Source organism: Sus scrofa, chromosome 14, assembly GCF_000003025.6.
Source record: "Sus scrofa isolate TJ Tabasco breed Duroc chromosome 14, Sscrofa11.1, whole genome shotgun sequence".
NCBI lineage: Eukaryota > Metazoa > Chordata > Mammalia > Artiodactyla > Suidae > Sus > Sus scrofa.
The window spans coordinates 114,936,625-114,964,496 of NC_010456.5; the positions used below are offsets into that span (position 1 = coordinate 114,936,625).

General features: G+C 39.9%; 2 protein-coding genes across 3 annotated transcripts in view; one reads left to right on the top strand and one right to left on the bottom strand.

Moving 5' to 3' along the window:
• SLK (STE20 like kinase) overlaps window positions 1–20,870 on the top strand; it is a 58,532-nt gene extending 37,662 nt beyond the window's left edge. The window contains exons 12-19 of one of the 2 annotated variants that reach the window (XM_001929430.6): window positions 818–997; window positions 3,652–3,744; window positions 10,686–10,815; window positions 11,576–11,700; window positions 12,219–12,407; window positions 12,980–13,105; window positions 14,000–14,113; window positions 16,974–20,870. In XM_001929430.6, coding sequence (XP_001929465.1) covers window positions 818–997; window positions 3,652–3,744; window positions 10,686–10,815; window positions 11,576–11,700; window positions 12,219–12,407; window positions 12,980–13,105; window positions 14,000–14,113; window positions 16,974–17,120 — 1,104 coding nt within the window. In that variant the 3' untranslated portion in view covers window positions 17,121–20,870. The remainder of the gene's footprint in view (window positions 1–817; window positions 998–3,651; window positions 3,745–10,685; window positions 10,816–11,575; window positions 11,701–12,218; window positions 12,408–12,979; window positions 13,106–13,999; window positions 14,114–16,973) is intronic. The other variant, XM_005671435.3, reaches the window with a different exon arrangement.
• The window catches only part of COL17A1 (collagen type XVII alpha 1 chain), a 48,331-nt gene continuing 43,238 nt past the window's right edge, over window positions 22,780–27,872 (bottom strand). Inside the window, exons 48-57 of the mRNA XM_013983710.2 lie at window positions 27,696–27,764; window positions 27,251–27,391; window positions 26,648–26,737; window positions 26,437–26,547; window positions 25,824–25,970; window positions 25,254–25,589; window positions 24,627–24,764; window positions 24,310–24,372; window positions 24,076–24,156; window positions 22,780–23,731 (exon numbers count right to left, since the gene is read on the bottom strand). Coding sequence (XP_013839164.1) covers window positions 23,679–23,731; window positions 24,076–24,156; window positions 24,310–24,372; window positions 24,627–24,764; window positions 25,254–25,589; window positions 25,824–25,970; window positions 26,437–26,547; window positions 26,648–26,737; window positions 27,251–27,391; window positions 27,696–27,764 — 1,229 coding nt within the window. The 3' untranslated portion in view covers window positions 22,780–23,678. The remainder of the gene's footprint in view (window positions 23,732–24,075; window positions 24,157–24,309; window positions 24,373–24,626; window positions 24,765–25,253; window positions 25,590–25,823; window positions 25,971–26,436; window positions 26,548–26,647; window positions 26,738–27,250; window positions 27,392–27,695; window positions 27,765–27,872) is intronic.

Below are 27,872 nucleotides of genomic sequence, written 5' to 3' on the forward strand. Positions count from 1 at the left end.
CTATTATAGGGTTCATATTTGAATATAGTTCTTTTATTCTTATTTCAAGTGCTAAGACTCGTTTTGTGTGAAGTATGGCATTGCTAATTATATATGTTGGATCATAACTGAGTTCCTAAGAAAATAATGAACTTTTGTTCTCACCAAGTATTTTTACAGGACTTACATTCTGCTTTTTCAGAACCTTATAAAAGCTGTATATTTTCCTCCCCCCATATTTTCCAGAATGTTTTTGTTTTTAATTTTCTAGAAAAAAACACCCTTTACAAATATTTAACTCTATTTGTATCTAAAATTTCAATATTACTCAAGAATTTTATAAGCAGGACTGTTTGTTTTTGAAAGAGTAGATTTATAATTCTAAAAGATTTGTTTCAATGAACTAGGATATTTAAGAATCTTAATGAGGAAAAATGAAAATGACAAGTAATGGTGTGTTACTGAAATAAACTTCAAATAAGACCTTTGATTTATCAAAAATTTTGTAGAATAAATACTGAAATTTTCCTTACTTTAGTATTTCATAATAACTGGATGTTCTGGATTGTCTAAAATTTTTGAACATTCTATACTTGTATAATAGAAAAAAGTATTTTCCGTATTAGAAAAAAAATGAAAGGCTCATCTTTTTGAAAAATTTCTACAACAGATTTTAGTGAATTTGACTTGTTCAGTATGGCAAAGGGTCCATACCACAGCACTAAATTTAAATGCCAGTCACGTGCTCTTAGTAAAAAGGAGAAGGTATTTTCTTCAGTATAATGAGTTAATATGAGTAATAAAAAGTTAAATGACCTTGAGCTACATCATTTTACAGAGCAAGAAGCGACAGTATGACCAAGAAATCGAGAATCTAGAAAAACAGCAGAAACAGACTATTGAGCGTCTAGAACAAGAACACACAAATCGCTTGCGAGACGAAGCCAAACGCATTAAAGGAGAACAAGAGAAAGAGTTGTCCAAATTTCAGAATATGTTGAAGAACCGAAAGAAGGAGGTAAGTGTAACTACTGTTTTTTTTTTTAATGTACATTTAAGACTGTCTAAAGAGTTAATAATACTTAATAGTTAAATAGCACTAATTCATTCTTTTTTTCAGTCTCCCCAGCAGTTATGTAGGGTAGTAATATGGTCAGATGTTATTCCATTTTATTGCCAAGAAAACTGGAGTAGAAGAGGTTTTAATGGCCTGTTCAAGTTCACAAACTGCCATTAAATGTCCAGCTAAGTAACTCTTGAACAAAGTCTTTAAACTGATTCTAATCCACTTCTTTTCAGTCTATGATTCCTTCTTTATTAATGCAAAATTTAAGGCCTGACATAGTAATGTTTTTTTTTTTTTTTTAAGAAAACATACTATGTTCTGTTTGTGGGTGACAACAATAATTCATCTTAAAGTTTATTTGCAATATTTAATTCATACTTAAAAATTTTTTTTCTTGATTAGCTTGATTACCTTTCTTGGGTGATGTGCCAGAACAAAAGCTGAGTAACCTGAAATTTGGAATAATGTTTATAAGTTTATCAAATTGTGAGATATTTTGAAGAATCATAGGTATAAAATACTTGTACAGTCATTTTATTAGAATGAATTTTTTCATTTTTTTCTCAAACTGTTCCATATTGTCATAGAATCTGTTTGTGGTATTATTTACTCTAAATGATTGTGATTGTTTCAGAAAGAGGATTTACATTGTATTAGTGTGCCTTTTTCTTCCCACATTAAAGTATAACTAAGAGAGTATTTATGCATTAGCAGTTTTCAGAGATGACTTTATAATTTATTCTGTTCCTTCAGTGTAGGAGAATTTACCTTTTCATGTACCCCCAGGACAATATTATGATCCTTTCTATTACAGTTGGAACAAACTAATCTCAACCCAAATAATGAATACACTTTTACTTTTGTTCATGTCCCAAATACTCAGATTCATTGACTTTTTAGTAATGAAATTATGCAGAAAATGAATGTCATATCACTAAACTCGAAGATCTGCTTTAAAAAGGATAGGATCAAGTACAATTAAATATAGTGCATTCTATGATTTCTTTAGGAAAAGATGAATGAAATGGTGTATAATTTCATTTGCTGTGACTACCATTTCTAGAAATCACTGTTTTGGAGTTCCCGCTATAGTGCAGTGGATTAAGAATCCACCTGCAGTGACTTGGGTTGGTACAGAGGCATGGGTTCGATCCCTGGCCTTGCACAGTGGGTTAAAGGATCTGACATTGCCCCAGCTGCAGCGTAGTTGCTCCTGTGGCTCAGATTCAGTCACTGGCACTGGGAACTTCTATATGCTGTGGGTGCAGCCATTAAAAAAAAATGACTGTTTTGTTACTGTTTAGTACATTTTATGTAGAATTGCCCTATATACCATGCTGTATGATTTTACTCAGACTAAATATTAATTTTTTTGAAAACATGGGTAGTTTTTATTAAGAGGTTTTTTTAAATATCAGGTTAAATTTTAAAATTTTGTAAGTAAATATTTAACCTTAGATTTTTAAATGTCTCCAGTTATTGTTACTGTTTTGGGATAGGAGAGGTTTAGTCAGTGAACATGTTCGAGATCATGATATGCATATTTTAAATAATTAATGTATTTTTTTCTTTATCGCTAAACTTCTTGCATTTGGGGAGTCTCTTCTTTTTAATGGTGATTTGGTTTCATTAGAGATTACTGATGGGAAATTTTAAATACACTATGTTAAATCAAAATCAGTCTCTTTCACAGACCGTCAGTGGCATGTGGTGATTTGGAATCTGGTTGCTTTTGGTTCTTCTACTTGTAAACACAATGATCATTTTCCTAGTTGGATTACACAGCTGTTGTTAGGAGGAATACATATCTAGGATTTTGAAATGATTAAAAGATGGAGCTCTAAAGGACACTATTTCATAATATATTTTATCTGGTATAATAAAACACAGTATACTAAATTGTTGTTTTATGAAGGCTTATATTGCTGATTTTAAAGTTAGCAATTGATATTGGCCTAATTTATCATCAGCAAAGGAGAATGTTACTCTAATCTAACCTCAGAATCATCAGATATGTTCATTTTTATCACACCATGTATAAAATGGTGTTTTATGAGAAAAGAAAACTTAGTATTCATTTATCTCTCCTTTGCATACCCTCAGGCTTACTTTCCCTTTTTCCTTTTGTTTTCATTAAGTGAATTTCACTTAGAATTATTTCTTTGGTTTTATCAAGCCAGTTATGAAATTTTGCACTTTTGTAAATGAATGGCATTAGTTTTCCTTGTATCCAGTATTTCAAACAATTTCAGTAGATACGCTTATAATTGTATGATCTTTCAAGGTCAGTTGAGTTCATGACATTTAGTTCAGCATCAGCACTGCGAGTAATTCTTTACTAATTGTCTTTGGGTCCAAAGAGAGATTGATGTGCAGGGATAATTGAACAACTAATTAACCTTATATGCTGTAATGTCCCTTTCTGCACTGAGATTCAGCATGTTCTGTCCTTTCATTCTTTTTCACCAAACTAACACCTATGCTAATGCATGTTGAAAGGAACTTTTTAACAGCTTTAATATTTGACTTGTAGCTTGTCTGCTCACATAAATGCTTGCTGTGGAGAAAGTTTTTTTCCCCACCTCCTGCATGCTTATACACTGTAGGTTATAAATGAAGTGGAGAAAGCACCCAAAGAGCTGAGAAAAGAGCTCATGAAACGCAGGAAAGAGGAGCTTGCACAAAGCCAGCATGCTCAGGTAACAGCAGCAGCTTAATGCTACTAAAAACAGAAAGCAGCATTATTCTCACGGCTCAGTAAACTGTGGTTGAAAGGGTAAATTCTGTACTTATTACATGATGTTGACGTCTCCTCATACAAAGGCTCCCAGGGCGTTCTTTAGGTAGTCCTAAATTCATGCCAATGGTGACATTTAAGTTGCTAATATGAAATTAAGTGAAATGTTTGGAAGCCTGACTCCAGATGAAATAAGCATGTGTGTTAATGTATAATCCACTGTATTATTTTAATTATGATGGAAGTTTATATTTTTAAGTGGTAATGTCAGTGTTTGATAGAAGACTTTTAGGACAGGAAAATATAGAGGGTGAGTATATAAAAACTTTATGCATACAAAAATAATGCTTATTAAAAGGCCATTAATTCTGTAAAGGTCAAAGTTCAAAGAAAAGTGGTAAATGGTAATGTTAAATGATAGATCAAACATTTGTTACTGTTAAACTCAACAACGTAAGTAACTTACAACCAGATTTAAAATTTTAAGTATGTTTTTCTTTTTGATTCAGAATCCAGCAGCTATACAAATACTCAATTTTTGCCTATATAAACTTGGTTCTAGGTTATGATAAGGATGAGCCAACTAGTCGAATTCTTTACAAAACTAGATAAAATAGTATTTTCAACAGATTTTTTTTAGAATTACCTTACATGACTCTGAGGTCTTCTCTACTTGCGATTACCTTTCTTTTAATTAAGTTTGCACTCACCTGGAAGCAAAGAGAAAAGAGTTCAGTACTTAGAAATGTTAATGAAAGTTAGAGAAGGCGTGGATTATATATTAGTTTTTGCTTTAAATTATCTTTTTAAGTAGGGTTTTATATAATTTAAAAAGTAGTTCCAGGACACTTAAATTTTACAAATTCCTGAAAAGAAATATACACACAGCAAAAACCACTGGGGACCATGACAAATGGGTTACCATTAAAACATTTTTTTTTTTTTTTTTTTGTCAGGTAAGGATATTTTGAAGCTTCCTCTTACTTGTCAATATCATTTAAAAGGAGAGATTATTTTAACACCATGAAAAATAAGGAAAATATCTCTGAAATTAAAATTTTAAGAAAGCTAACCTATTTGAATAAATTGAGGTTTTTTTCCCTTTCCTGTGAGCCAATGAAAAATTTTGTCTTGGCCCAGTATGGGAATTACTACAGGCACATTTCGTTTTATTATTTGTTGCTTTATTGCACTTTTGCAGTATTGTGTTTTTTTTACACATTGAAGGTTAATGCAACCCTGCAGTGAGCAAATCTGTCAATACCATTTTTCAACAGCATTTGCTCATTTCGTGTTTGTGTGTCACACTTTGGTAATTCTCACAATATTTCAGACTTTTTCATTACTACTGTATTTGTTATGGTGTCTATGATTTTTTTTTCTGGCTGACCCATGGCATATGGAGTTCCCAGGCAGCAATGCCAGATCCTTTAATCTACTTTACTGAGCCAAGGATCAAATCTGTGTGCTGGTGCTGCAGAGACGCTGCCAGTCCCATGTGCCACAGCGAGAACTCCTGTGATCTGTGATCTTTGATGTTACTACTATAACTTGCTGAAGGCTCAGATGATAGCATTCTTAGCAATAAGCTAAGTGTCCTGGAACTACTTTTTTTGTTTTTTGTTTTTTTTGTTTGTTTGTTTGTTTTTAATTCCAAAAGGTAATATGTCAGACTCTAGAGTTGAAATTGAGAATTTAGTGTTGGATGAATTAGGTGATCCTGTGCTTTAATAAAAACTTTGTTGGTGATTTTTCATAAAATTTGAGGGACTAGCCTGTGTTTTCCAGCTAAAGCAGAAAGCAGTAGTAAATTTTCTTCCTGTAAATTTAATGAAGACTTGAGTAATCTAACAAATTTCAGAAGTATTTCTATTTAGCTCTTGCTTTTGATGAAGCTGCCAGCACTTGATAACTTCACTGAATCTGACATTTTAAACCTTTTTGAGAATTTATAAATAGTAACCATATAGTCATGAAGCTAGGATGTATTTGATCATCTAGTCCAGTGGTTTTCAAACTGTATTCCCAGGAGTCTTGAGTTTGGAAGAAGCAACTCAAGAATCCTGCCAAAGGTGAGGACAGTAGGGCTCTGGGCCCCTGCTTCCACTTTAGCTAAAGCACCACTTTTCATCTGTTTTATAAATTGAGATTTTTGGGGGGAGTTTTTTTGTTTTTGTTTTTGTTTTTTAAGACAGTTCAACTGGTTTAAAAAACAACAGCAGCTAACTAGAGTTTGGAAACCACTGATCTAGTTCAAATCCTTCATTTTACAAATGAGAAAGAGGCCCCCTTTTTAAGTGACTTGTTCCAGGCCTCAAGAAACTCAACATTGATATAATTATTCTTTCCGTTTGCAAAAAGTCGTTCAGCTCTGTCCTGACCTGGGAGCTGCTTTGTGTTCTGACCCACAGGGTGTTGCTCAGGCCATGATTCAGTCTTTTCAGTTGTCATCTTGTGCAGTCTTCAACGCCCAAATGCAGGACGTAAGTCCCGCGTGTCCTGTAGGAAGATGCCTTCTTCTGTTTTAGCTGCTTTTTCTTTCGCTCACATGTGCGTTTTCGTTGGTAGCATCACTTGTAGATCTGGAAGATAAATGATAATATCAGTAGTGACGGTTGTAATAATCTGACATAAACTTTGTAGTATAGTATTCTTTGAGGAGTTTTCACATTTGATTCTCACTGCCAACCCCTAATATAGGGCTGGAGTGTATCCATTTTACAGATGAAGAAATTGAGGCTCAGAAGACTAAGTGATTTGCCTAAAGTCACAAAAGAGATTAGTAGTAGAGCTGGAACTAGAACACTTCTACTGCAGTGTTCTTTTTTTCTGCCTACCCCACCACCAATTTTAATCTGATGTTTTCATCTTTTTCAAGAAATATCTTCCCAATTAGTATTTTATAAGCTTTGCACATGTGAGAAATGTGAATGCTGTGATTGGATTTTTATTTTTGTGTGAAGTGACATTTTGATTGCATATATATTTATGTAAATGTTTTAATTATGGATATGGTCAGAAAAGCCATATTGAAAGTAGTGATTTTATTTCCATTTAGTTTCACTATTCAAATTGTCCATAATGAATAATGGTTTGCTATTCTCCTTGCTATAGTTTTAAATTAAGTCTGGAATTCCAGGCTGTATTCTTTCTCACAATTTCTATAGGGAAATGACTGGCTTATTTAATATTATAATTTTTTCGTGATGTTTGGTGTACACAACTGGAGTAGCTGGAATACAGCTGGATTTCAAACCCTCCTTTCCTCTCTCCTAAAATTAATTAATTATTAGCAACCATTGGACTCTATAGTTTTCTGAAAGAATGAGCAAAACATTAATTTTTGATAAGGGGGATAAATTATGAACTATGAACACTTTTCTGATCATTACCATTTTAAGCTTTTCTTTTGAGTTAAAATTTTAAAGATTTTCTACAAACAGCCCCATATATCATAAACCATTTCTTATAGTTTTCTAGAACTCAAAGCTGTATTTTCAGTGTTCACAGTTATCTGACTAATATGCTGAAATTCCTTATTAAATTAAAATTTGTTCATTTACAGGGCACTTATTTTACAGTTTATGTTACTCCTAATGATCAAATCGATGTGTTCTTATTTTTTTTAAATTGAATGTAATTTGTGCAGTCTTTGTGGAATGTAAGATCACTTTTCTTTTAGATCCTAGGAGTAATTTTCTAATTACAGTTTCCTCTGTGACAATGTTATACTTAGCATTCCAATTTAGGAAATTTAATGAAAGCTCTATAAAATTAAATTTTCATTTCATTTGTTGTAATAAAATATATTAATATGTTAGGGATCTTTTGGGTAGTTTTTAGCTTTAATATAAAAATTCAGTTGTGCAGCATCCTTGACCATGTAATCATCCACACTCTGCATAATTATTCAGGTCCATAGCTCTGTGAGACAGCTGGTGTCTTTGCTAATAACTCTGATGGTTAGGAAGCACTTCAGTATGTTGCCTGCCTTGACTCCTAGCGGTTGATCCTTATTTTATCTTCTGGAGCAGCATAATCTAGTTCTGCCCACTTCTTTATAACAATCTTAGCTCTTTTTTCCTCTTAGATATTTGCAGTCAGGGCATGCTTCTGTAGTTCTTTGCCATTCATTATATACCTTGATTTCTGGACCCTTTATTCCTTGCTTTGAAGTTCTCTGTGGTTTACTTTTTAACTCTTGAAAGTATGTTACTAAGGGAAGGGGCCCGCTATTCTTTATTTGAACTGCCAGATAAAACCAATTTGGGACCAGCAGAGTGAAAGAAGCTTCTTAATGGCAATACTTTATTAATTTTAGTAGCCCTGTGAATAGTACAGTGCCTCGCATTTACTAAGTGCTTAATAAAGGTTTTCTTTGAACTGAACTCTTTATTTTGTTTAATTTAGATGTAAATATATTATAATAATACGACCAAAAATTGTGTTGACAGGAAATTACATTCACTTTTTTTTAGTGGCACAGACCTATATAGTTGACCCTGATCAGTGTGGGTTTTGGGGTGCTGTCCCTCTGTGCAACTGAAAATTCACATATAACTTAGTATCCGTGGTTCTGCATCTGCATGTTCAGCCAACCACGAATTATTTGGTATTGCAATAAATACTTAGTGAAAAAAATCCATGTTTTAAGTGGACCTATGTAATTCAAACCTGTGTTATTCAAGGGTTCACAGTTTTTCCCTTTTTTATTTTCACATAAGTATTTGCTCCATCTTTTACACTTTTTTCCTTGAGTCTATATTTAATATTTATATTTACGATAATTTGGACTCATTATTTCTGTCCACACAGGTGCTTCCTAAAAGTTCTTTATGCAAACCAGTGTTAAAAATGTTGGCCAAAAGAAAACTTTTGATATACCTGCAAGTTACATTATTTATTAGAATAAGTTTGCATATAGAAATTTTACAGTGAAATTAGAGAATCGGTTTAATTTTTATTATAAATGATATCTCTGTAGGAGATAGAGAAGCTTGAACAACTCACTTTGTTATAACTGCTTATGAGATAGGATGGAGACTTTCTATCTCTTTTAAGTGATGCGCAAAAGCTTTATTCTAGATAATTGAATTTAAATATTCATTGAGTTTTTTTCTTTTTATGTTTTTGCTGTGATAAAGATAGGTGACTGTAATCAAGTTGGAAAATTTTTTTTGTATAAATGTGCTCAGTACTTCCTATATCTATAGAACTGACAATGTATTTTTTTTTAATGACACACAAATACATTTCCTGCCTCAAGTACAGAAGACCGTAGCTCACTAAATATAAAAGTACATCCTAGTCTATTTGCAGTTGGCAATTGTATTTTATAGAGACAATTCCTTAGTCTTCCTGCTACTGTGTATTTGTATTTATGCTAAAATACACATCACAATGCAGTTGAGACAGCAGCATTTGTGAAAACAAATGACATTAACAGGATGTCATGAATGGTAAGTTCATCTCCAGAGAAGCAGTGGTAGGACAGGCATTTTGAGGAACACTGCTAGCACTCACTCTTTGTGCAGTGAAGACCAAGCTGGTAGTGATCCAGGTCCTGTCAGACTCTATCCAAGGCCTAAAAAATAGTTCTGAAATGGATCTTGGGGTTTTATCATCTCTTGGATGTGGAAGAGAAGGGATTATAGGTGAATTGCTGCTTCAACCCTGATTTTCTAAATCCACACTCAAATTGATCAGAATATCCCATGAGCTAATCGCAAACTGCTATAACTGCCAAGAGAGGGATGGAGAGCCAAACATTTACCGGCAGTATTTGCATTTCTTCAATTTGGATATTGTTCCTTTCCTTCTGTAAATGTACAATCCAACATAGAGGCCATAAGTCACTTAAATCTCTCATTTTCTTACACAGTAATCGAAAGATTTTTTTAAAAGCATAATTTTGGCATTTGGGCAAATATAAGGTACTCAGTAAATATTGAATGAATGAATGAATCCCAAACATATTGGTAGAATTCTAGGATTATAAGGAATTTTGTTTATAGAGTTATAAAATGTAATTTATTTGCCTATTTCTAGCTTACATTTCTCTAGCCACGAATTATTTCTCATTAAGAACTTAAAGTATTGTTCTTGTTAGGCACAGGCTAAAGATCCAGAAACTGTCTTTCTCTGTTAGGAAGAAATACCATGACTACATTAACTGTTAATGGAAAACTAGAGAGTTTAAAATCCCAATCTGCTTTACTTATTTGCCCTTTAATGCTTTTCTCCCTGAAAGACATTTCTTGTTTATTCTTGCTTTATCCACACTCTAGTGGAATGAGCAGTCAGTTATAGAAGCTGTAAATTTATTTTTTTCCGCAACGATGTAAGTGTAATAGAACATTTTAATTATAAATGGAGTATAGACTTCTTGCGTATGTATTATTCTTTTTTTTTTTTCCTTGTCTTTTTTTGCCTTTTCTAGGGCCGCTCCTGCGGCAGCTGGAGGTTCCCAGGCTAAGGGTCTAATCGGAGCTATTGCTGCCAGAGCCACAGCAGCGTGGAATCTGAGCTGCGCCTGTGACCTACACCATAGCTCACGGCAGTGCCGGGTCCTTAACCCGCTGAGCAGGGCCAGGGATCAAACCCGCAACCTCATGGTTCCTAGTTGGATTCGTTAACCACTGAGCCACGACGGGAACTCCAAGTGTGTATTATTCTTAATGGTGAGCTTAGAGTATTATGTATTCTAGTATTTTCTTTCTGGGTTTGATTTAGCTAATACATTTATATTATGTCTATACTGTATAATTTTGGTGATTTTTAATCTAGGTAACTTAAGAAACTTGGTTCAAATATCCTCTTAATCACTAATATATACAATCTTATAGATAAATGATGTTTTGCCCAGTAGATACTTATTAACTGATGGTTAACTATGTCTAATAGGAACAAGAATTTGTTCAGAAGCAACAGCAAGAATTAGATGGCTCTCTGAAAAAGATCATCCAACAGCAGAAGGCAGAATTAGCCAACATTGAAAGAGAGTGCCTGAATAACAAACAACAGCTCATGAGAGGTATGTGAAATTATGTAGCATATGTGTATATGTGAAATATCTCCAAAACATTGCAGAGATATACCTTGGAAATTATTTGAATGTTTTCCTTTGCTAGAGTGGTAGAGGGAAAGATAAAGTTGAGGTAAATAAGAGAAAGATGCTTTATAAAATTGAGAAATACTGCAAGAAGTAGAATTCTTTTATGGCAATAGAAGTGAATATAAAAATAATCCTTAAAACATCTTTCTGTCCAGATGATGCTGGAGATATACCTAAATAATTTTATGTACTCATTATGCTTTGTGATATTGGTATACTTAGTTGGCTACATGATAGAATGGAAATTTAAGCACTTATTTCCCCCTATTAAAAAACCTTTGATTTTCTTTTCTGTTCTTCTTTTTTTTTTTTGGCTGCACTCGTGGCATGTGAAAATTCCTGGGCCAAGGATCGAATCCACACCACAGCAGTGACCCAAGGTGCTGCAGTGACAATGCCAGATCCTTAACCTGCTGCGGTAGAGGAGATCTCCTTTTTTTCTTTCTTATTAAGATGATTAAATGTAATTTTGGTATTGGGAGTAGGACATTCTCTTTATAGGACATTAGAATAGAAGGGATATTATGTTTACATTGGTAATACTTCATTTATAGTTCAGAGTGTAATGTGTGTAAAAAATAGTGTATTAGAACACTTTTGTGTGAATATTAAAATATAACCCAAAGTACATTAGTAAAAGGAACAAGGTAACATTTTGAAAATTACTTTCTTCTTGTAGCTCGAGAAGCTGCGATTTGGGAGCTTGAAGAACGGCACTTACAAGAAAAACACCAGCTGCTCAAACAGCAACTTAAAGATCAGTATTTTATGCAAAGACATCAGCTACTTAAGCGCCATGAGAAGGTTAATGAAAGGAAAATTTGTTCACTTTTTGTTCATTTTAAAGTTTGCAGAGCTATTTATTTCTGAAATATTTCTTAGAGAATAAATTTTAGATTTCCTTTCTTTTATCCTAAAATTTCTTTGATGCAATTTGGAGTAATTACTTGTATATTGATCATGACTGTAAATTTCTTTTCTACAAATTCCAAGGAAGGTAACTAATTACAATGCTTAAAGACCTATTATACACTATAATCTTTTTCTTGTCTTTCAAAAGTAGCTATTTTAGCTCCATTTATAGTTCAGGTATCTTAAAAATGTGGACTCATACTTAAAGAAAGTCAATATAAGACTCTTATTACTAATAGTTCTATTTTTATTATAAATTATTTTTTTGTGTAATATTTTGCTGGTCAGTATGCAACAAGAGAGAAAGTCATTTGGGGAAACAAAGGCAAAATGTTATTTTTAAGCATACATGTGGCTACTGAGTATTAAATTTTATCATTGTCACTGGATTCTGTTTCAAATTTTCTTAGGAAACAGAACAAATGCAGCGATACAATCAACGACTTATTGAGGAATTGAAAAACAGACAGACTCAAGAAAGAGCAAGACTCCCTAAGATTCAACGCAGTGAAGCGAAGACTCGAATGGCCATGTTTAAGAAGAGTTTAAGAATTAACTCAACAGCGACACCTGATCAGGACCGCGACAAAATTAAACAAGTAAGTAAGCAAATTGCTCTCTTCTCTTTTAGGTTTGAAATTTTTAGATGGCCTTGCCACACTGTTTTGATTACTGTGGCTTTGTAGTATTGCTTGAAGTCTGGGAGAGTTATGCCTCCGGCTTAGTTTTTGTTTCTCAGGATTGCTTTGGCAATTCTGGGTTTTTTGTGGTTCCACATAAATGTTTGGATTGTTTGTTCTAGTTCTGTGAAAAATGTCATGGGTAATTTGGTAGGGATTGCATTGAATCTGTAGATTGCTTTGGGTAGTATGTTGGCCAGCTTTTTAGTTAAACATATGGTCTCACTATACTTCTGCAGTCACAGGGCCCACATAGAAATTAACTGAGGTCACTAAGTAGTTGGGAGGTACAAGGATTTAATCAGAAGTCTCTCCCTACCCCCGACCAAAGCCATGATGTGGACTGCCATTTTAAATCCCAGAATATTATTACTTGGAGCTTTAGTTTATTATACTTTAAGCTTTGTTAAATTCCATAATTATACCTCTGGAACATGCAGACATTATATTATTTGTTAATCATATTTATCTTTTGTTTTTCTTATTTGTAGTTTGCCGCTCAAGAAGAAAAGAGGCAGAAAAATGAGAGAATGGCTCAGCATCAAAAACATGAAAATCAAATGCGGGATCTTCAGTTGCAGTGTGAAGCTAATGTCCGTGAACTGCATCAACTGCAGGTTAGATCCAAAAGCGGGAACACAAAGCTGGTCGTAGATGCACAGCACAGATGACCGGTTTTGAGGAAGTAATAGCTACGCAAAGTAAGCTGCAGCTTGCTTGTGAAGGCGGGGTGATTTAAAGGTCTTCTTTCTTCTGCAGACCCAAATGAAGATCAGTTGTTGAGATTTTATATAACTGTGATTAATGTAAACATGAAGCTAATTTATAATCCAAGAAGTGGAATTTTTCAAAAGTACTATTGGGAATTTTTAGTGTATTTTGCAGAGAAGATGAACAGAGTTTTTTTAAATGATGAAGGCAGTTTTGTTAGATTCTAAATTTAAAATTTCTTTTTATCTAGGGAGAAAGAATTCATTTTCTTCAAAGTTTTTGGAAAAAGGGATAATTTCTCCTAAGGAATTTAAACATTACTTTAGAGAGGACTGTTTTTGAACCTTACCTAAGTATGCAGCCCGTCTTATAGACAGATAGATAGACAGCCTAAACTGTTTACAATTTCAGAGTAGTGTCTACATTGTGGATATTCTATGTATTTGCCTAATTTACTAGAGCAGAATGACTTCTTGGGGTAAAATCCTTGAAAGGTGCCCTCTCTAAGTAAGGTGTGTCAGTTGTGTAAGTAAACCTTCTTAGAAAGGGAAATCAGGCTCAAACTAGTTCTTTCTATTCAAGATCTTTTCATGTGGTAAATAACAGATCTAGCCTCTAAACTTGCAAAAATAAAGCAGTGACTCATTTCATAATTCTTGGCCCTTGATTTTTAGAGGAGAATTTCAACCTCAGTAATAGCCTGATGTTTGATGAGTACTTTATTATTTTGAAAGATAATTGTGTTTGTGAAAAATTGACAACTTGATCTGAAATGTTTTTAATCCAAACTTAATTTTCAGAATGAAAAATGCCACCTATTGGTTGAACATGAGACTCAGAAACTGAAGGAGTTAGATGAGGAACACATCCAAGAATTAAAAGAATGGAGAGAGAAATTGAGACCTAGGAAAAAGGTAATTTTAAAAACTTTAATTAAGATATGCTTGTGAAGTTCCCATCATGGCTCAATAGTTAATGAACCTGACTATTATCCATGAGGATGCAGGTACCATCCCTGGCCTTGCTTAGTGGGCTGAGGATCTCGCGTTTGCCGTGAGCTGTGGTACAGGTCACACACGTGGCTCGAACCCTGCGTTGCTGTGGCTGTTCTGTAGGCTGGCAGCTGCAGCTCTGATTAGACCCCTAGCCTGGGAGCCTCCATGTGCTGTGGATATGACCCTAATAAAAAATAAATAAAATATGCTTACATTCCTCCGTCCCTCCCACTTCCTAGCTGTTGGCTCCTTACCTAATATTTGTCAGGGATAGTGTCTGGGACAGAGTTGCAGAGATGAAGAGTCAAAGTCCCTGTCCCCCCAGGGCTCAGAATGTAGTAACAAGCAGTGGTCAATCAGTAGGAGCATTTCTCTGAAGGAGGTTAGTACAGGATATAGAGCACAGTAGCACAGGGTACGAGCAGAGGAGGAGGAGTGTTTGACTCTGCCCAGGGAAGTCTGGAAGCCTCAGAGAGGAGATGCCTTGTAAGCCAAGTGAGGCTTGAAGGATGAGTAAGAACTTGCTATGCAGACAGACAGATTGGAGTGGGATGGGGCACTAAGTACAGAAAAGAGCATGAGTGAAAATCATGTGTGCAGGAATCGTAGGTGGCTCCTTATCATTGTAGCATTAGGGGGACTGTGTGTCTGTGTGTAGGCTTTAGGGAGGGAGACAAGGCAGGGATGACATCTTAGTCTGGATGGGTCGACTGGAGCCCGATGACGGGGCCCTTCTGTGCTTGTGAACTGACAAACTAGTGAAGTAGGAAAGGCGTCCTTCCCTGCAGCCAGCCAGCCAGCTGTCTTTCTTTATGTGCTTGGCTTGCTGGTCTAATTGGTCAGCCATTTTAGCTCTGTCTTCACTATTACTGTGTGATTCTCTCTGCTAACTCTCACTTAAACCTTTATTTTCTCCTGGCTTCCTGCCTGTTGTTCATTTCAGCGTTCCTTTCTTCCAATAATCCAATCAATCAATGACATATGTATTTAACACCTACCTAATGTGCTGCAGCTTCCTAGAGAAAATGAACCCACCAAGTCAGCTCATAGTGTGGCTTTTTGAGTTGAATTTGATTTATTGTTAAATTTTTGAACAGGTAGTGCATCCATGTGTTTCTGAATGCAGAGGTACACAGAGAGGTTACAGTGAGAATCCCTTCTCCAGCTCCTCTTTTCATTCTTCCCAGTCTAGCTTCCAGCTCACACTCCTCCCGGTTGAATTGGTTGACAGTAGTCCCAGTCTCGTAGCATTATCTACCTGTTCTTGTTAAAAACCTTCTTTCTTAAAATCCCCTTCTTGCCTGACTTTCGTGACACACTCTGTCCTTTCTCCGTGCTCTTTCTCACCTTTCCTTTGTCTTCCAGTCACCTGAACTATAGCCCCGCTTTGCACCCTCACCCCTGCTCTTGATCTGGATGGTCATGTAGCCAGTCAGGACTTCCTCTGTTGCATATTTAAGGACAATTCCAGAGCTTGTATAGAACACAGTTATTTTTTTTGGCCACATCCGCAACCTGTGGAAGTTCCTGGGCCAGGGATCAAACCCAAGCCACAGCAACAACCGGAGCTGTTGCAGTGACAGTGCTGGATCCTTAACCCACTGTACCACAAGGGAACTCCTAGAACACAGATTCTAAAGTCATACAGGTCTGGGAATTCTCTGGTGGCTTAGTGGTTAAGGATTCTGCGTTGTCACTGCTGTGGCGCAGGTTTGATCCTTGGCCTGGGAACTTCCACATTGTACAGGCACAGCCAAAAAAAAAAAAAAAAAAGTCCAGTAATGTCCTGATGGTCCTTCTGGTCTCCAGTTTCCTTTCCTTTCCTCCTCCTTTCCTGCCGTCACCAGTGTTTATCCTCAAGAGCATCTCTGATACTGTCATAGTGGTTCCATAGAGAAGAGAATATCAATGCCTCTCTTTGACTTTGAAGCCTCCCTAGTGCTACACTTTGGCCACATCTGCGCTTCTAGCTTCATTTCGGACTAGCCACTTTGTTCCCAGTTCATGTTCAGTACTGGCTGAGATCACCATCCCTGGCACAACTCCAGTGTCCTGCCTCTGCATGCTTTTAGCTCACTCTGTCTGGCATATCTTCCCCATGCTGTCTGTCAGATTCTTATCTTTCATTTGAAACTAAGCTTATGGTCTTCTTCTTTTGAGAAACCTTCCTGTATCCTTCCATCTTTTCCTGTACTTTGTATTTCTATAGCAGTACTTCTCCCTGAGTCACTTGTCCACAAAGTCCCTGATACCTTAGGTATTTATCAAGCACTTAATTATATTTGTTCCATATTTTGGGACTGTAAAGATAAATCTGGTTTAGGTCTTACCTTCAAACAGTTTATAGTTCACTGTGGAAGAAAAGACATCCACATCCATAATCAAAGTAAAAAATAGAAAACGGTAAGTTCCATGTGCGGGAGACAGATAATAGTTAATAATAGGTGCCATCTGTTGAGTGTCTAGTATGTATTAAGTACATTATTATCATATTTAATCCTTATAGAGCAACTCAGTGAAGTAGATGATGTCATTGCTATTTTAAAGCAGAAGAATGAAATGATTCTGTAACATAGAGAAGATGAGTAATTGACCAAAGTTATCCGTTCATGTGGCTGAGCCAAGACTTAAACCTAGGGCTGCACAGCCTGTGGGCCTATCTTCTTCCTTAGGCTCACATACAGAGAAAGTCTTGGGGGCAGATAACTTTATCTTGGCTGTCAGAATAAATTCTGTTTGTAATACTAGCACATAATTTCTTTTCCCCTTCCTTTTTAAGACACTGGAAGAAGAGTTTGCTAGGAAACTGCAGGAACAGGAAGTGTTCTTTAAAATGACCGGGGAGTCTGAATGCCTTAACCCATCAACACAGAGCCGGATTTCCAAATTCTATCCTGTTCCTAGCTTGCATTCCACTGGATCATAACAATGGGAAGCATTCTGTGGTTGGGTTTGACTTTTTAAATGTCATTCTGTTCTCTTCATCTTCTGCCACAGTCTGTATCAGAGAGCTCACGAAGACAATCACCTGCCTCACCTGCTAGGTGTTTATTTCTGTTTGTTTTGTTTGTTTAGCAAAGATGAAGGGAAAGAAACTAAGACAGATGCTGGGCCATGCCGGCAAAGTAGCATCTTGCAGTAATTCCCTAAGGTGATTTGTATATAATCTTAAAAATTACGTTGTTTGGACACTGTTACCTGAAAAACTGGTAGAGATATAATGTTTAAAGTTATTTTTTAAAAAACTGTTACATCACTTAAGTATTGGTAAATATCTTTTTACCTGACTTCTTCTCAGTGATGCCTAAAGTCTATAATTGAAACTCTGATGTAGAGAGTTGGAATAATTTTCTTTTGGTGAATCAGCTGTCATGAAAAAGCTATGAGTTGATCAAAATATGCTTTTGATTCAGTAAATAAATTTATTATCTTTAAATATTGGAACAAACTCTTTTAGAGAGAAAAATTACTTCAGTAATTTGCCTAAAATAATAAGGCTTGCGCTAATGAAGGGTGCTAGTTTTATTAAAATAGTGCCTAAAACACTAAATTTCAATTGAGTCTAAAATAACATGTTCTTTTTTGATTCAACAGGGACAAAACACTCTTAGCATTAAGCATTGTTTTTTAAATCTTGCTCCTATTATCGTTTGATAGAAATTTTCATCCTAAAGTACATGTTGTACAAATTTGGAAAGATTGAAGAAAAAGAAGTTAGCTTTTAGATATCCAAATTGGAAATGCAGAACTCACCACATTAAAAGAAATGTAGGAGTTCCTGTTGTGGTTCAGCAAGTTAAGAACCCAACTAGTATCCATCCATGAGGATGTGGGTTCAATCTCTGGTTTCACTCCATGGGTTAAGGATCAGATATTGCCGCAAGCGGCGGCGTGGATCGCATATGCGTCTCGGATCTGGTGTTGCTGTGGCTGTGGTGTAGGCTGGCAGCTGCAGCTCCAATTCCACCCCTAGCCTGAGAACTTCCATATGCTGCAGGTGAGGCCCTAAAAAGACAAAAAAGAAAGAAAGAAAGAAAGAAATAGTTTTAGCTATCTCAGATTACCTCCTAAAATAATGCATGAACTGGTTAAATGACTTCTCCCATCTTAGCAAATTCTGTTTAAAATTCTCAGAGACTGGTAGGCTCTGAGTAATATTTATGAATATATTTTTTTCTGAAATTTAAAAGAGGCAGTTGCTCAGAATAGTTTTTAAGAAAGAATTTAAATAAAATATTTAGGCAAATATCAGAAAGGACTTTTTGTTTTGAAATAAAGTCATTTATATTTTGGTTTTATTTTGTTCCATGTTTAAATGATTTGCTTTGAGTGGGAAAAGGCTGAAATCTTATCATGTGATTGCTGGTATGTGTAATTATTAATGAAATGTTCACTCTCAGTCCCTCTCGAGGGTTAGAATTTCAATCACGTGTCAGGTCAAACAGTATTATAAACCATATTTTGGGGTGTGAGACAGTATGTTTTCAGATGAAGCTTGCTCCCTGCCGTTTGTGGCCTGTTCTCTTATGAGTACTAGGTACCAAATTTTAGAAGATTCAGTTTTAAGTTATGTTACACTTGAGGCTGGTGAGAAATTCAAATAAACTTTGTGGGAACACTGATTCATGTTAAGAAAAATGTAAATATCTGTAGCACTTTCTTGCAGTTAATTTGAAAACTTTGCTGAACATTATTTTGTCAGTGGTTTTTTTGATTTAAAAAAGCATGTGATTTTAATTTTATAATTGTTTTGACAAGCATAATTTACTTGGACAACTTTGTAGGTAGCCTTAACTTCTGGCCAAGTTTGTTTTTTATATAAATATGTATACATATATATTATGTATGGTTGTAAATTCAAATATACTTATCACATGAATGTGTTACTGTATACAGAACTCTTAATGCTTTATTCTCAAATGCTGGGATGAAAAATGTTTTGAAAGCCTTTAAAATATATATAATGTTTAGGATGATGATGGGAATTGTTTATATTATGATAGAAATGACAGTATAGTGTTACCCAGTATATTTAATGCTTCATTTGAAGAGGGAGAGAGGGGGACGGTTCTCATACCAGTTTCTCCTTTGAAATTTTCAGTTTATTGGCTTTTTAAAAATTAGTACTTCAGGCAGTGGACTTTTTTCCCATTTCGTTTAAATGATATTATCCTATGTGCTGAATAGTTTTGGCACATAATTAATTTGGTCTGAGTATTTGGTTCTTTTTATTCCTTTCCACTTGACATTCAGAGTATTGAATAAAGGAAAGAGGCTCAGAGTAGAACGGTTGACACTCTGGTAAGTTCATTAGCAGCTCTTGCATCTCCCTTAAAATGGCCCTTTGGATCCAGTGTTCACACCTGAGTTCTCTTTCAAATACGACCAGACCATATTCCTGTGGGTGCAGGACTACAGAATGATTCGTGTGTAGAGGTAAAACCTTCATTTTACTACTTAAAGTCTCATAAATCTTTTCAAGAAGTGTTTTGTTGTAGACCACGCTGTTTGTACCCAGCCCTGCCCACTTCTTGCTAGGCCCTGTATTCGCAGACAGCGGAGTGGTCTTTCTTTCTCTCTTGCATGAGGTGTGGGTGGGGAGCTGGGGAGGGCACAGATGCAGAAGTTAGAGTACAGTCAAGTCCATCCCTGATTTGGTGGTTTTGTTGCCGTGGCAGAACGTGCTTTGAAATACATAAACGAAATTCTCCGTGTGTGCATCTGCTCCTCTCCCCGCGCACGGTGACACACCAGGCTGCCACACTTCTGCAGGTCCGGCTCACGGAGCTCCTCGCACCAGGTTGCCTTTCCTAGTCCTGTCAGTCTGTGGTTGGGGGTGAATTGCTGAATTAGCTGCTATCCTCTATGGAGTTACAGTTAAGATTCTTCTTACCCTTTTCTATGGGGCAGCTATAGGCTGGGTAAGGAGAAATTTGGAGTGCTTAATGTTGCTGAAATGTTAGAACTTTCTTGTGACAGGATACAGCAAATTGTAATTAAATATAAACCAGAACCAGAGCTACCTCTAAGTAGTGTTTTCCTCAAGCACAAAGCTCTCAGGCATATGAGACCTCTGGTAATGGAGGGTCTCTGATTTCTTGAGCATCAGCGAGTTTCAGAAGTTGACTGTCTTTTGTACTCTTCTAGTTCCCTTGTAACTACATACTCTCCCCCATTCCACACTGTGCTTAAATGACAAAGACTCTTCTGAGAAGCCAAATTCTGTCCAATGATTAGCTAGAGATACTGCTGATTAAAAGAAAATGTAGAACTGAGGTGGAGGAGGAGAGCTCTTTAGTTCCAGTTCTAATAGGCTTCTGCTTGAAGAAATCAGTTCTTCTCCGGGAAATGATCTTTTCTAGGAAATGGGATATTTTAAATGCTTTTCTTAAGTTGAAGGCACAACAGTTAATGCCACTATTGTTGCTATCCTGTGGCTGACATGGTTTTGATATAGCTTTAAAACTTCTGCTACTAAGCTTGGGGTAGAACGTTATACCAGTTGCAAATGTTGGCTGTAGCTTTTTGTGTTCCTTCTCTGATTTGCAGTGGAATAACCTCACAAGCTAAATTTTCAGAATCTTGTTTCCGAAAATGCCTCTTGTCTATTTGGGAGCACGTGTCTTTTCAATCATGGAATTGACAAGTGAAAAAATAAAGTTATTTCTTAATCTACTTTGGGAAGCAGTCTTTTATTGAGAATCTTTAAAACTAGTTTGTCCTACGTGAGAACATTCTGTAGCTTTTTTTTTTTTTAAATCCCGATTATATTTTAAAACCTACAGTCCTCCAGATCTTCCGACCCCTCAGACTTCTTAGTGTTCCAGACCATCTCTAGTCACCACACGAGTGTCCTTTTTACTTGGAGTTTTTTGTCGAGCAAGCTCCTCCTTCGGGTGGTGCTTAAAATAGTTCTGTCAACATATGTGTATATACATTTTTTATGTCCTTTTTTCTCTTGGGATGGATTATTTTTCTCACCAAAATTTTCATGAATCGTATGACTTTACTTCTGCTAAAAATAACTTCTTTTTACCATTAATACATAGGTTCATGCAAGAATCAGTAAGCATTAGGTAGCATCATTTGGCAAGTGGTCAGCTTGGCTAGAGGCACAGCGTGTCATTTTCTAATCCTGGAGCGTTGCATACTATGGAGCACATGCTTGACTTTTTTTTTTTTTTTTTTTTTTTTTTTGATGAAACAGAGAGGCTCAGATCTACTGCCATCCAGCTGAGGACATATCTCATATCTGGGTTCTGTCCAGAGATGCTAGCAAGTTTGGGCTTTTACTCTGTTTCCCTTTGGAGCATAGGAGTCTATAAAGACTTGGATAGCTTGGAAAGGTAAATCTCGTGTAACTAGGGAAAAACTCATGTCTTGTGAATCAAGTATCATTAAAGGGGATGTAATACCAGAGCTTCTAAAGCTACTATTACAAAAACAAATTGATTCAGCATTTAGGTAAAACTAAAATATGAAAAAGGCATGATGCAGTCATTCATTATACATAGTAAGTTTTCATGAGCCAGTAAAACATTGCTTGAAATTCAGCAAGGCCTGTGCACTCATTTTTCCCACACTGATCACAGCGGTTGCTCTCAGGATGTGATAAAGGATGCACAGGACCACACAGGATGTTCAGTGTATCTGTGGCTGGTGGCTGTTGCTGCAGTTGTTTGACACAGTGGAATTAAATGGTGATTTTTCTTCCCCTGGATAACATGTGATACACTCAGGAGAGACATGGAATATAATCCCATCTTTCAGACGAGCAGAGGTGTGTGGAAGTCGACTGAATTGACTCCATTTTTAGTTATCCAGCAGTGAGAGTCACAGCTTGTAACAAATTCACAGGTTGGCCCAGTATAGCCTCTTCTGACTTTGAGTGATTTTACTGTGCATTTCTGTGGAGCATTTGATATTTGTGCATTTTTCCTTTGTGTGTGTGTGTGTGTGTGTTTTGCCATTTCTTGGGCCGCTCCCGCGGCATATGGAGGTTCCCAGGCTAGGGGTCTAATCAGAGCTGTAGCTGCCGGCCTACACCAGAGCCATAGCAACGCAGGATCCGAGCTACGTCTGCGACCCACACCACAGCTCCCGGCAACACCGGATCCTTAACCCACTGAGCAAAGCCAGGGATCCAACCCGCAACCTCATAGTTCCTAGTCAGATTCGTTAACCACTGCGCCACGATGGGAACTCCCTGTGCATTTTTCCTTAATGGAAGTTTTGCTATTCCATGTATTATTACTTGCCTTGCAAGCATAGTTCCTTTGCCCCAGGATAAATCACTACATTAATTGCACATAATCTTGTTGCTCATCTGTTGCCTATGTGTTTCTCAAGTAGTTTATGCTTTGGGAAAACCTTAAATGCTTTGTTATATGCCCAGATTGACTTAGTAGTTGCAGATTAAGGTCTGCCTTTAATGATCTCAGTGATTAAAACAAAAGGCCAGAATCTCCCAAAGTACAAGCAACTCTATGTTTGTAATAGTGTTAGAATCAAACCCAGCTGACCCAAAATATCTTTTCTTTTTAGCTTTTTTTTTTTTTTTTTTGGTTAGATAGATCACGTTAAACAATGTTAAAAAAGAAACCCTTTAATTGGAAATTTTGCAATTGAAATGACTCAATCTAATAGACCACATGAATGTTCATAGACATTGAAAAGTGCTTAAAACCCAACTGCACCCAGTCCCCCAGGCATTTCCCAAGTGCAGAGCAGGGGTGCCAGCTTCCCACCAGGCGGTCCCCTCACCCTCCTCTCCCCTTCTTTCCTCCTGCCCACCGCCCTTCCGTTCCTATGGGCTGCAGCCTAGTTCACCGTAACATACTATCAACTCTAGTGTGGCCCTATGCAGACAGGTCAGAGCTGCAATCAAACAAACTTCCTAAGCAAGTGGGAATGTGAGATACAGTGAGAGATAACTAGGAAAAACCCTGTCACCACCCTTAGAGGAAGTGGATTTCCTAATTTTTTCAGTTGCGAGAGTTGCTTCTTAGCTAACTCTTTTCTACGACTAGAGAATGTAGAGTGAGCAGGGAAGGAAGGAGCTGAGAGCACAGCCTTGCAGACTTAGCCGGAACAGCCTCATCGAGTGGCACCCCAACTTCCATTTACTGGGCTCATTTTTAGGCAAAGCTCCAGGACTCCTGAGCCAACGTTTATGGTAACTGGCTTCCTAGGCTGGGGCTGGAACTCAGTGTCACAGACAGACGCCTGGTCAGCAGGGAAGCCAGTCTCATCCTATACCATCGCTGAGCCCACCCAGTGAAGCTGTTTCAGGCTGTGTATCTTGGACTGAATTCTACATACATATATATTGTTCCAGACTAAGATAAGGGTTCTAGTTGACTGTTCGTGGTGCTGTCTCAGTAGGACAATGAGACTCCAGCTTTTGCCCTCTGGAAAGGTTTTGACGTAAGTGCCATAGGCCATTGCAAGAACTGGCCCAGGGGGCCTTTCCACTAAGGGTCGCTCATGGCTTGACGGCAATGCTTCTCCTTCTCCGTCCAGCGTAGACTTGGTCACCTGGAAGTTAGAAGATGAGTAGGACGTTGAAAAAAATACCTTTCAGTCTTCGGAAACTTAAGCTTGGATAACTTAAGGCACCTGTGGCTACTGAAAAACTGGCTTGAAAGGTGACCTCTTTTGTAAGACTTAGCAGTGGGTTTACATTGATTTTCATCATGAGCTTGGTTCTCCATTCCTCCTTGCGTTGACACTCCTTCCTTTCTCCCTGGCCTTCATTTGATTGTTATGCAGATGATGTTGCTGGCAGTGTCTGCCTTTAGTAACTGGGCATTTGCCTAACATTTTCCAGTTGCCAGAGTTGCTGGCTCTGGAACATGTGGCCTGTCTCCCAGCAGGCTTACCTTTGTCTCCTTTTTCTCCCTTGTGCCCTCGAGGGCCGGGTGGCCCAGGCCGACCTGGTGGTCCTGCAGGGCCTCTCTCACCTAGGAGGACACATGGGGGCATGGCTGAGTAAAGCACTGGTCGGGGCCCGGAGGCGCACATGTGAACCCAGCACAGCACTGGTAGGGGAGCTGCTTCCCCTGAGAGGCGGTTGTTACATAGGATCCTGGTGGCTGTTTCCTGCCACCACTTACCTTTGGGTCCAGAGATGCCCACTTCTCCTTTCTGCCCAGGGGGTCCTGGGATGGCTCCATAAGCTGCAAAGGGGGAAAACTGGCCTTAGACTAGAGATCACCCTGGAGCTTGGGAGTTAAGTGGCTTGTTTGTTCAGATTAACACAGGCAGGTAGTAGTAGAGTTTGGACTTGTAAGAGAAAAAGTGTAGAACTCATTGGATTTTCAGCATCTCAAGTGTTAATGAGGTTTTTCATGAGACTAGTTTCTAAGGAGCAGGCCCCTCATGAGTCGAGGCGGCAAGTTAAGTGTTGGGAAAATCATCGGGGATGCCTTACTTCTGAAAAAGTCCATGAGATCCGCAGTCACGTTGCTGTAGGCAGAGAAGACCTTGCTGACTCCAGGGGGCCCCTGGGGCCCAGGCCGGCCTGGTGGGCCCTGCACCGTGTAGGCCATCCCTTGGAGCAGACCCTGACCTGCGAAACACAGGGGGCCAGTCACCCGACACTGTCTTCCTAGTGGGGACACAGTGCCCTCCAACACCCAGCGCAGTTACTATGAGGGGGGCTGCGAGGGAAGGGCGCCGTGGCTTCCTTTGTCTCCTTGCTGTCGGCCTCCCTGAGCTTTTATCCCAGGCGTTTTACTGCGTAGCTAGCTGTACCGGTAAGCCGCGGGGAGGAAGGACTATTAGCTAACAACCTTCCTTCAGCCCCACCAGAAAACCTTCGTAATCAGAAATTCTTCTGAGAAAGGATAGTTGGGAAAACAAAGTGTAAAGACCCTAGCATCTCTGTTCCCCACAGCATGACAGGTTCCAGTCCCCACTGGGCCCTTTGAACCAAGCCTGTCTTCAGTCCCAGCCCATCTGACTCCAGAACTGCTGTCCCTCTGGATGTGGAGATGCTCACAGGGCCCCCTGCATCCCACCCCAGCCTGCAGCGCCGAGGCCGAGTGTCCCCACTTACGCTGCATGCTCTCGGACACCCGAACGGCCAGCTCGTTGTAGTCCAGACCTCCGGCATAGCCGGCCCCGAAGCCACCATTGCCACCGAACATGCCACCTTCTGCCACTGTCCCATAGCCCCGGCCCATGCCCATGTCCAGGCCAAAGGCTCCCCCTTCGCCCAGGGAGCCCCCACTGGCTCCTCCTATGCCCATGGAAGAGCTGTAGGAGCTGCCCCGACTGAGGGAGGAGGAGCTGCTGTCCAGGCTATAGGAGCTGTCCACCGACACCAGGCGGCTTTCCCCAGGGGGGCCAGGGGGGCCAGGGGGGCCGACAATGAAGCTACGCACATCAGGACCTGTGGGGAGGAAGAGGCATCTGTGGGAGCCAGTCTTGGGGAGAGAAAGAAGGGGATGGTGGGGGTCTCTCCCAGGGTCTCCTGCCCCTGAGCGGGTCGGGAACTCACACTGAGTGGGAGAGTGCGGGCTGGGAGGAAGCTGGGCAGCTCATGTGTTTGGCCTCTGGGTCCCTGCAGGCCCCTGCTGCCCCTCTCTCTGGAGAAGGAGAAGCACGGTCGGGGAGGGGCACCTACTTGTGAGGTAGCTGATGAGCTCACTCCGGAAGCTGTCACTGTTTTCAGCTGCATATGTCGCCAGAGCTCCTGAGACACCCGGAGGCCCTCGAGGGCCCGGGGGACCAGGAGGGCCAGGAGGGCCTGGGATGGATGACAGCCCGGCAGCTGAGCGGGAGGCAGGAGAAAGAGAAAGATGAAGACCACAGCCAGGCCTGCTGCGTCTGGGCCTGGGCCCCTCTGGGAGGAGGTGGTGAGGGAGGCCTTCCCGAGCCTTCCTCAGCATCCCCCTGAGTGACTGCTGACCAGCTCTCTGCTCCCACGCCCCAGCCTCATCCAACCATCCCCTCAGCACTTCTGCCCCTGGGAGTTGGGGCTCCCAGCTGGGCACCTGGTCACACGCTGGCCCCCGAGTTCTCTCAGGACTTGGGAGCACTGTTCCCCCCACCCACCCCCATCAGAGCCAAAAGTGCCTCAACAGCAAGTGTGTCTGCCTCCAGAGCCCAAAGCCAGCCCTGCGCTGGCTCCAGGAGGCCTAGGTGACCACCACCTGGGCTGAACCACCACTGCTGTCCTAGCTCAGCCCCTCGGAGTCCTCGAGGCCGGGCTGCAGCCCTGGCCCCTCACTCCTTACTCTGCAGGTAGGCTGAGAGCTCCTCCATGTTGATGCTGGACCACATGCTGCCTGGAAGCCCTGGTGGCCCAGGGGGACCTGGGGGTCCGACGATGCCTCTGAATTCAGACCCTGAGACGCCAAAGAAGAGCAAGTATGGGTCATGGCTCCGGCCAAGGGGGTCTGCCCTCCACCCTGAAGCACTGGTTCAGATGGCCCTGCTCAGCCTTACCTTGGAGCAAGGAGAGGAGTTCCTCGTAGGATGTGCCTGGCAAGCCTGGTGGTCCCGGGGGGCCAGGAAGCCCAATGCTGACTCCGGAGCCTGAGGAACAAAATCCCAGCCTGTGATGGATGCATGTCAGACAAGGAAGGGCAGGTGGAAACACCATGTGGTAGATGAAGCTGGACAGAAGCAACTTGAGTGGGGGCGGTGCAAAGAGAAAGAGGAGGAAAGGTGGGGTGCAGGAAGAGACCAACAGAGAGTAACACAGACACGACCCTGGGTCACCCTGGGTGCCCACAGCATGGAGGAGGGGCTCCAGGTCCTTGAAGAGTGTGGGTCAGAAGTGCCCACACACTTCCTGCTGTTGTGTGTGTGTGTGTGTGTGTGTATAGAGAAGTGTGCCTGTGAGTCCTGTTCAGACTCCTTGCAGGATGTGCCCAAGATACTCATTCTGGCTTCCCTCATCACCAGGCTCCGTGACCTGCTCTGGCCACAGGTTTGAATAGCTCTCAATGCCTCTGTCTGGGTTGGGTGCAGCCTGGCAGGGACATCCAGCACCGAGTCCCCACCGAGGCCCTCCTGCCCACCCTGCCTGAGAAGGCGGACACTCACTGGACATGTAGCTGAGGATGCGGCTGCTCAGCTCGGCGTAGTCCAAAGACTGGAGGGACCAATCTCCGCTGGCTCCCGGTGGACCGGGGGGACCCTGAGGGCCCGTCAGGAACTGCTGGAGATACTGACGCACGTCATCCCCTAAAAGGACAGGAGGTGCTGGCATGAACCACCGAGATGGCCTGGTTTCCCCGCAGATATGTATGAGCTGGGGGCTCAGGACCTAGGGGGACAGCCCCAAGTGTCCAGTCACTGAAGGGGCGCCTGCCTGGTTGCCTGGCCTTCAGGGAAAGACTCGATGCCCCTTTTCCAGCTGGCTGCTGGGAGTGAGGAGGAAAGGGCTCTTTGTCCCACTGTGCTGCCCCATAGGGCTCAGACCCAGACACGTGTGCCTGCCAAGTGTGGTGCCCGCCTGCCCTCCCTCCCACTGTCACAGGTGACTCACGCTGGAGTGCAGCCAGGATGTCTGCAGAAGAGATGGAGGCAGAGGATGTGCTGATGCTGTACCCTGAGGCTGTGGGGAGGAAACCGAGTTACCTGCTTAGTTGGTACTGAAGTCATGCCCTCATTACTCTGAAATCACCAAGACCTGGCCAAACAGCTCTCTCCATTTGGGGGAGAT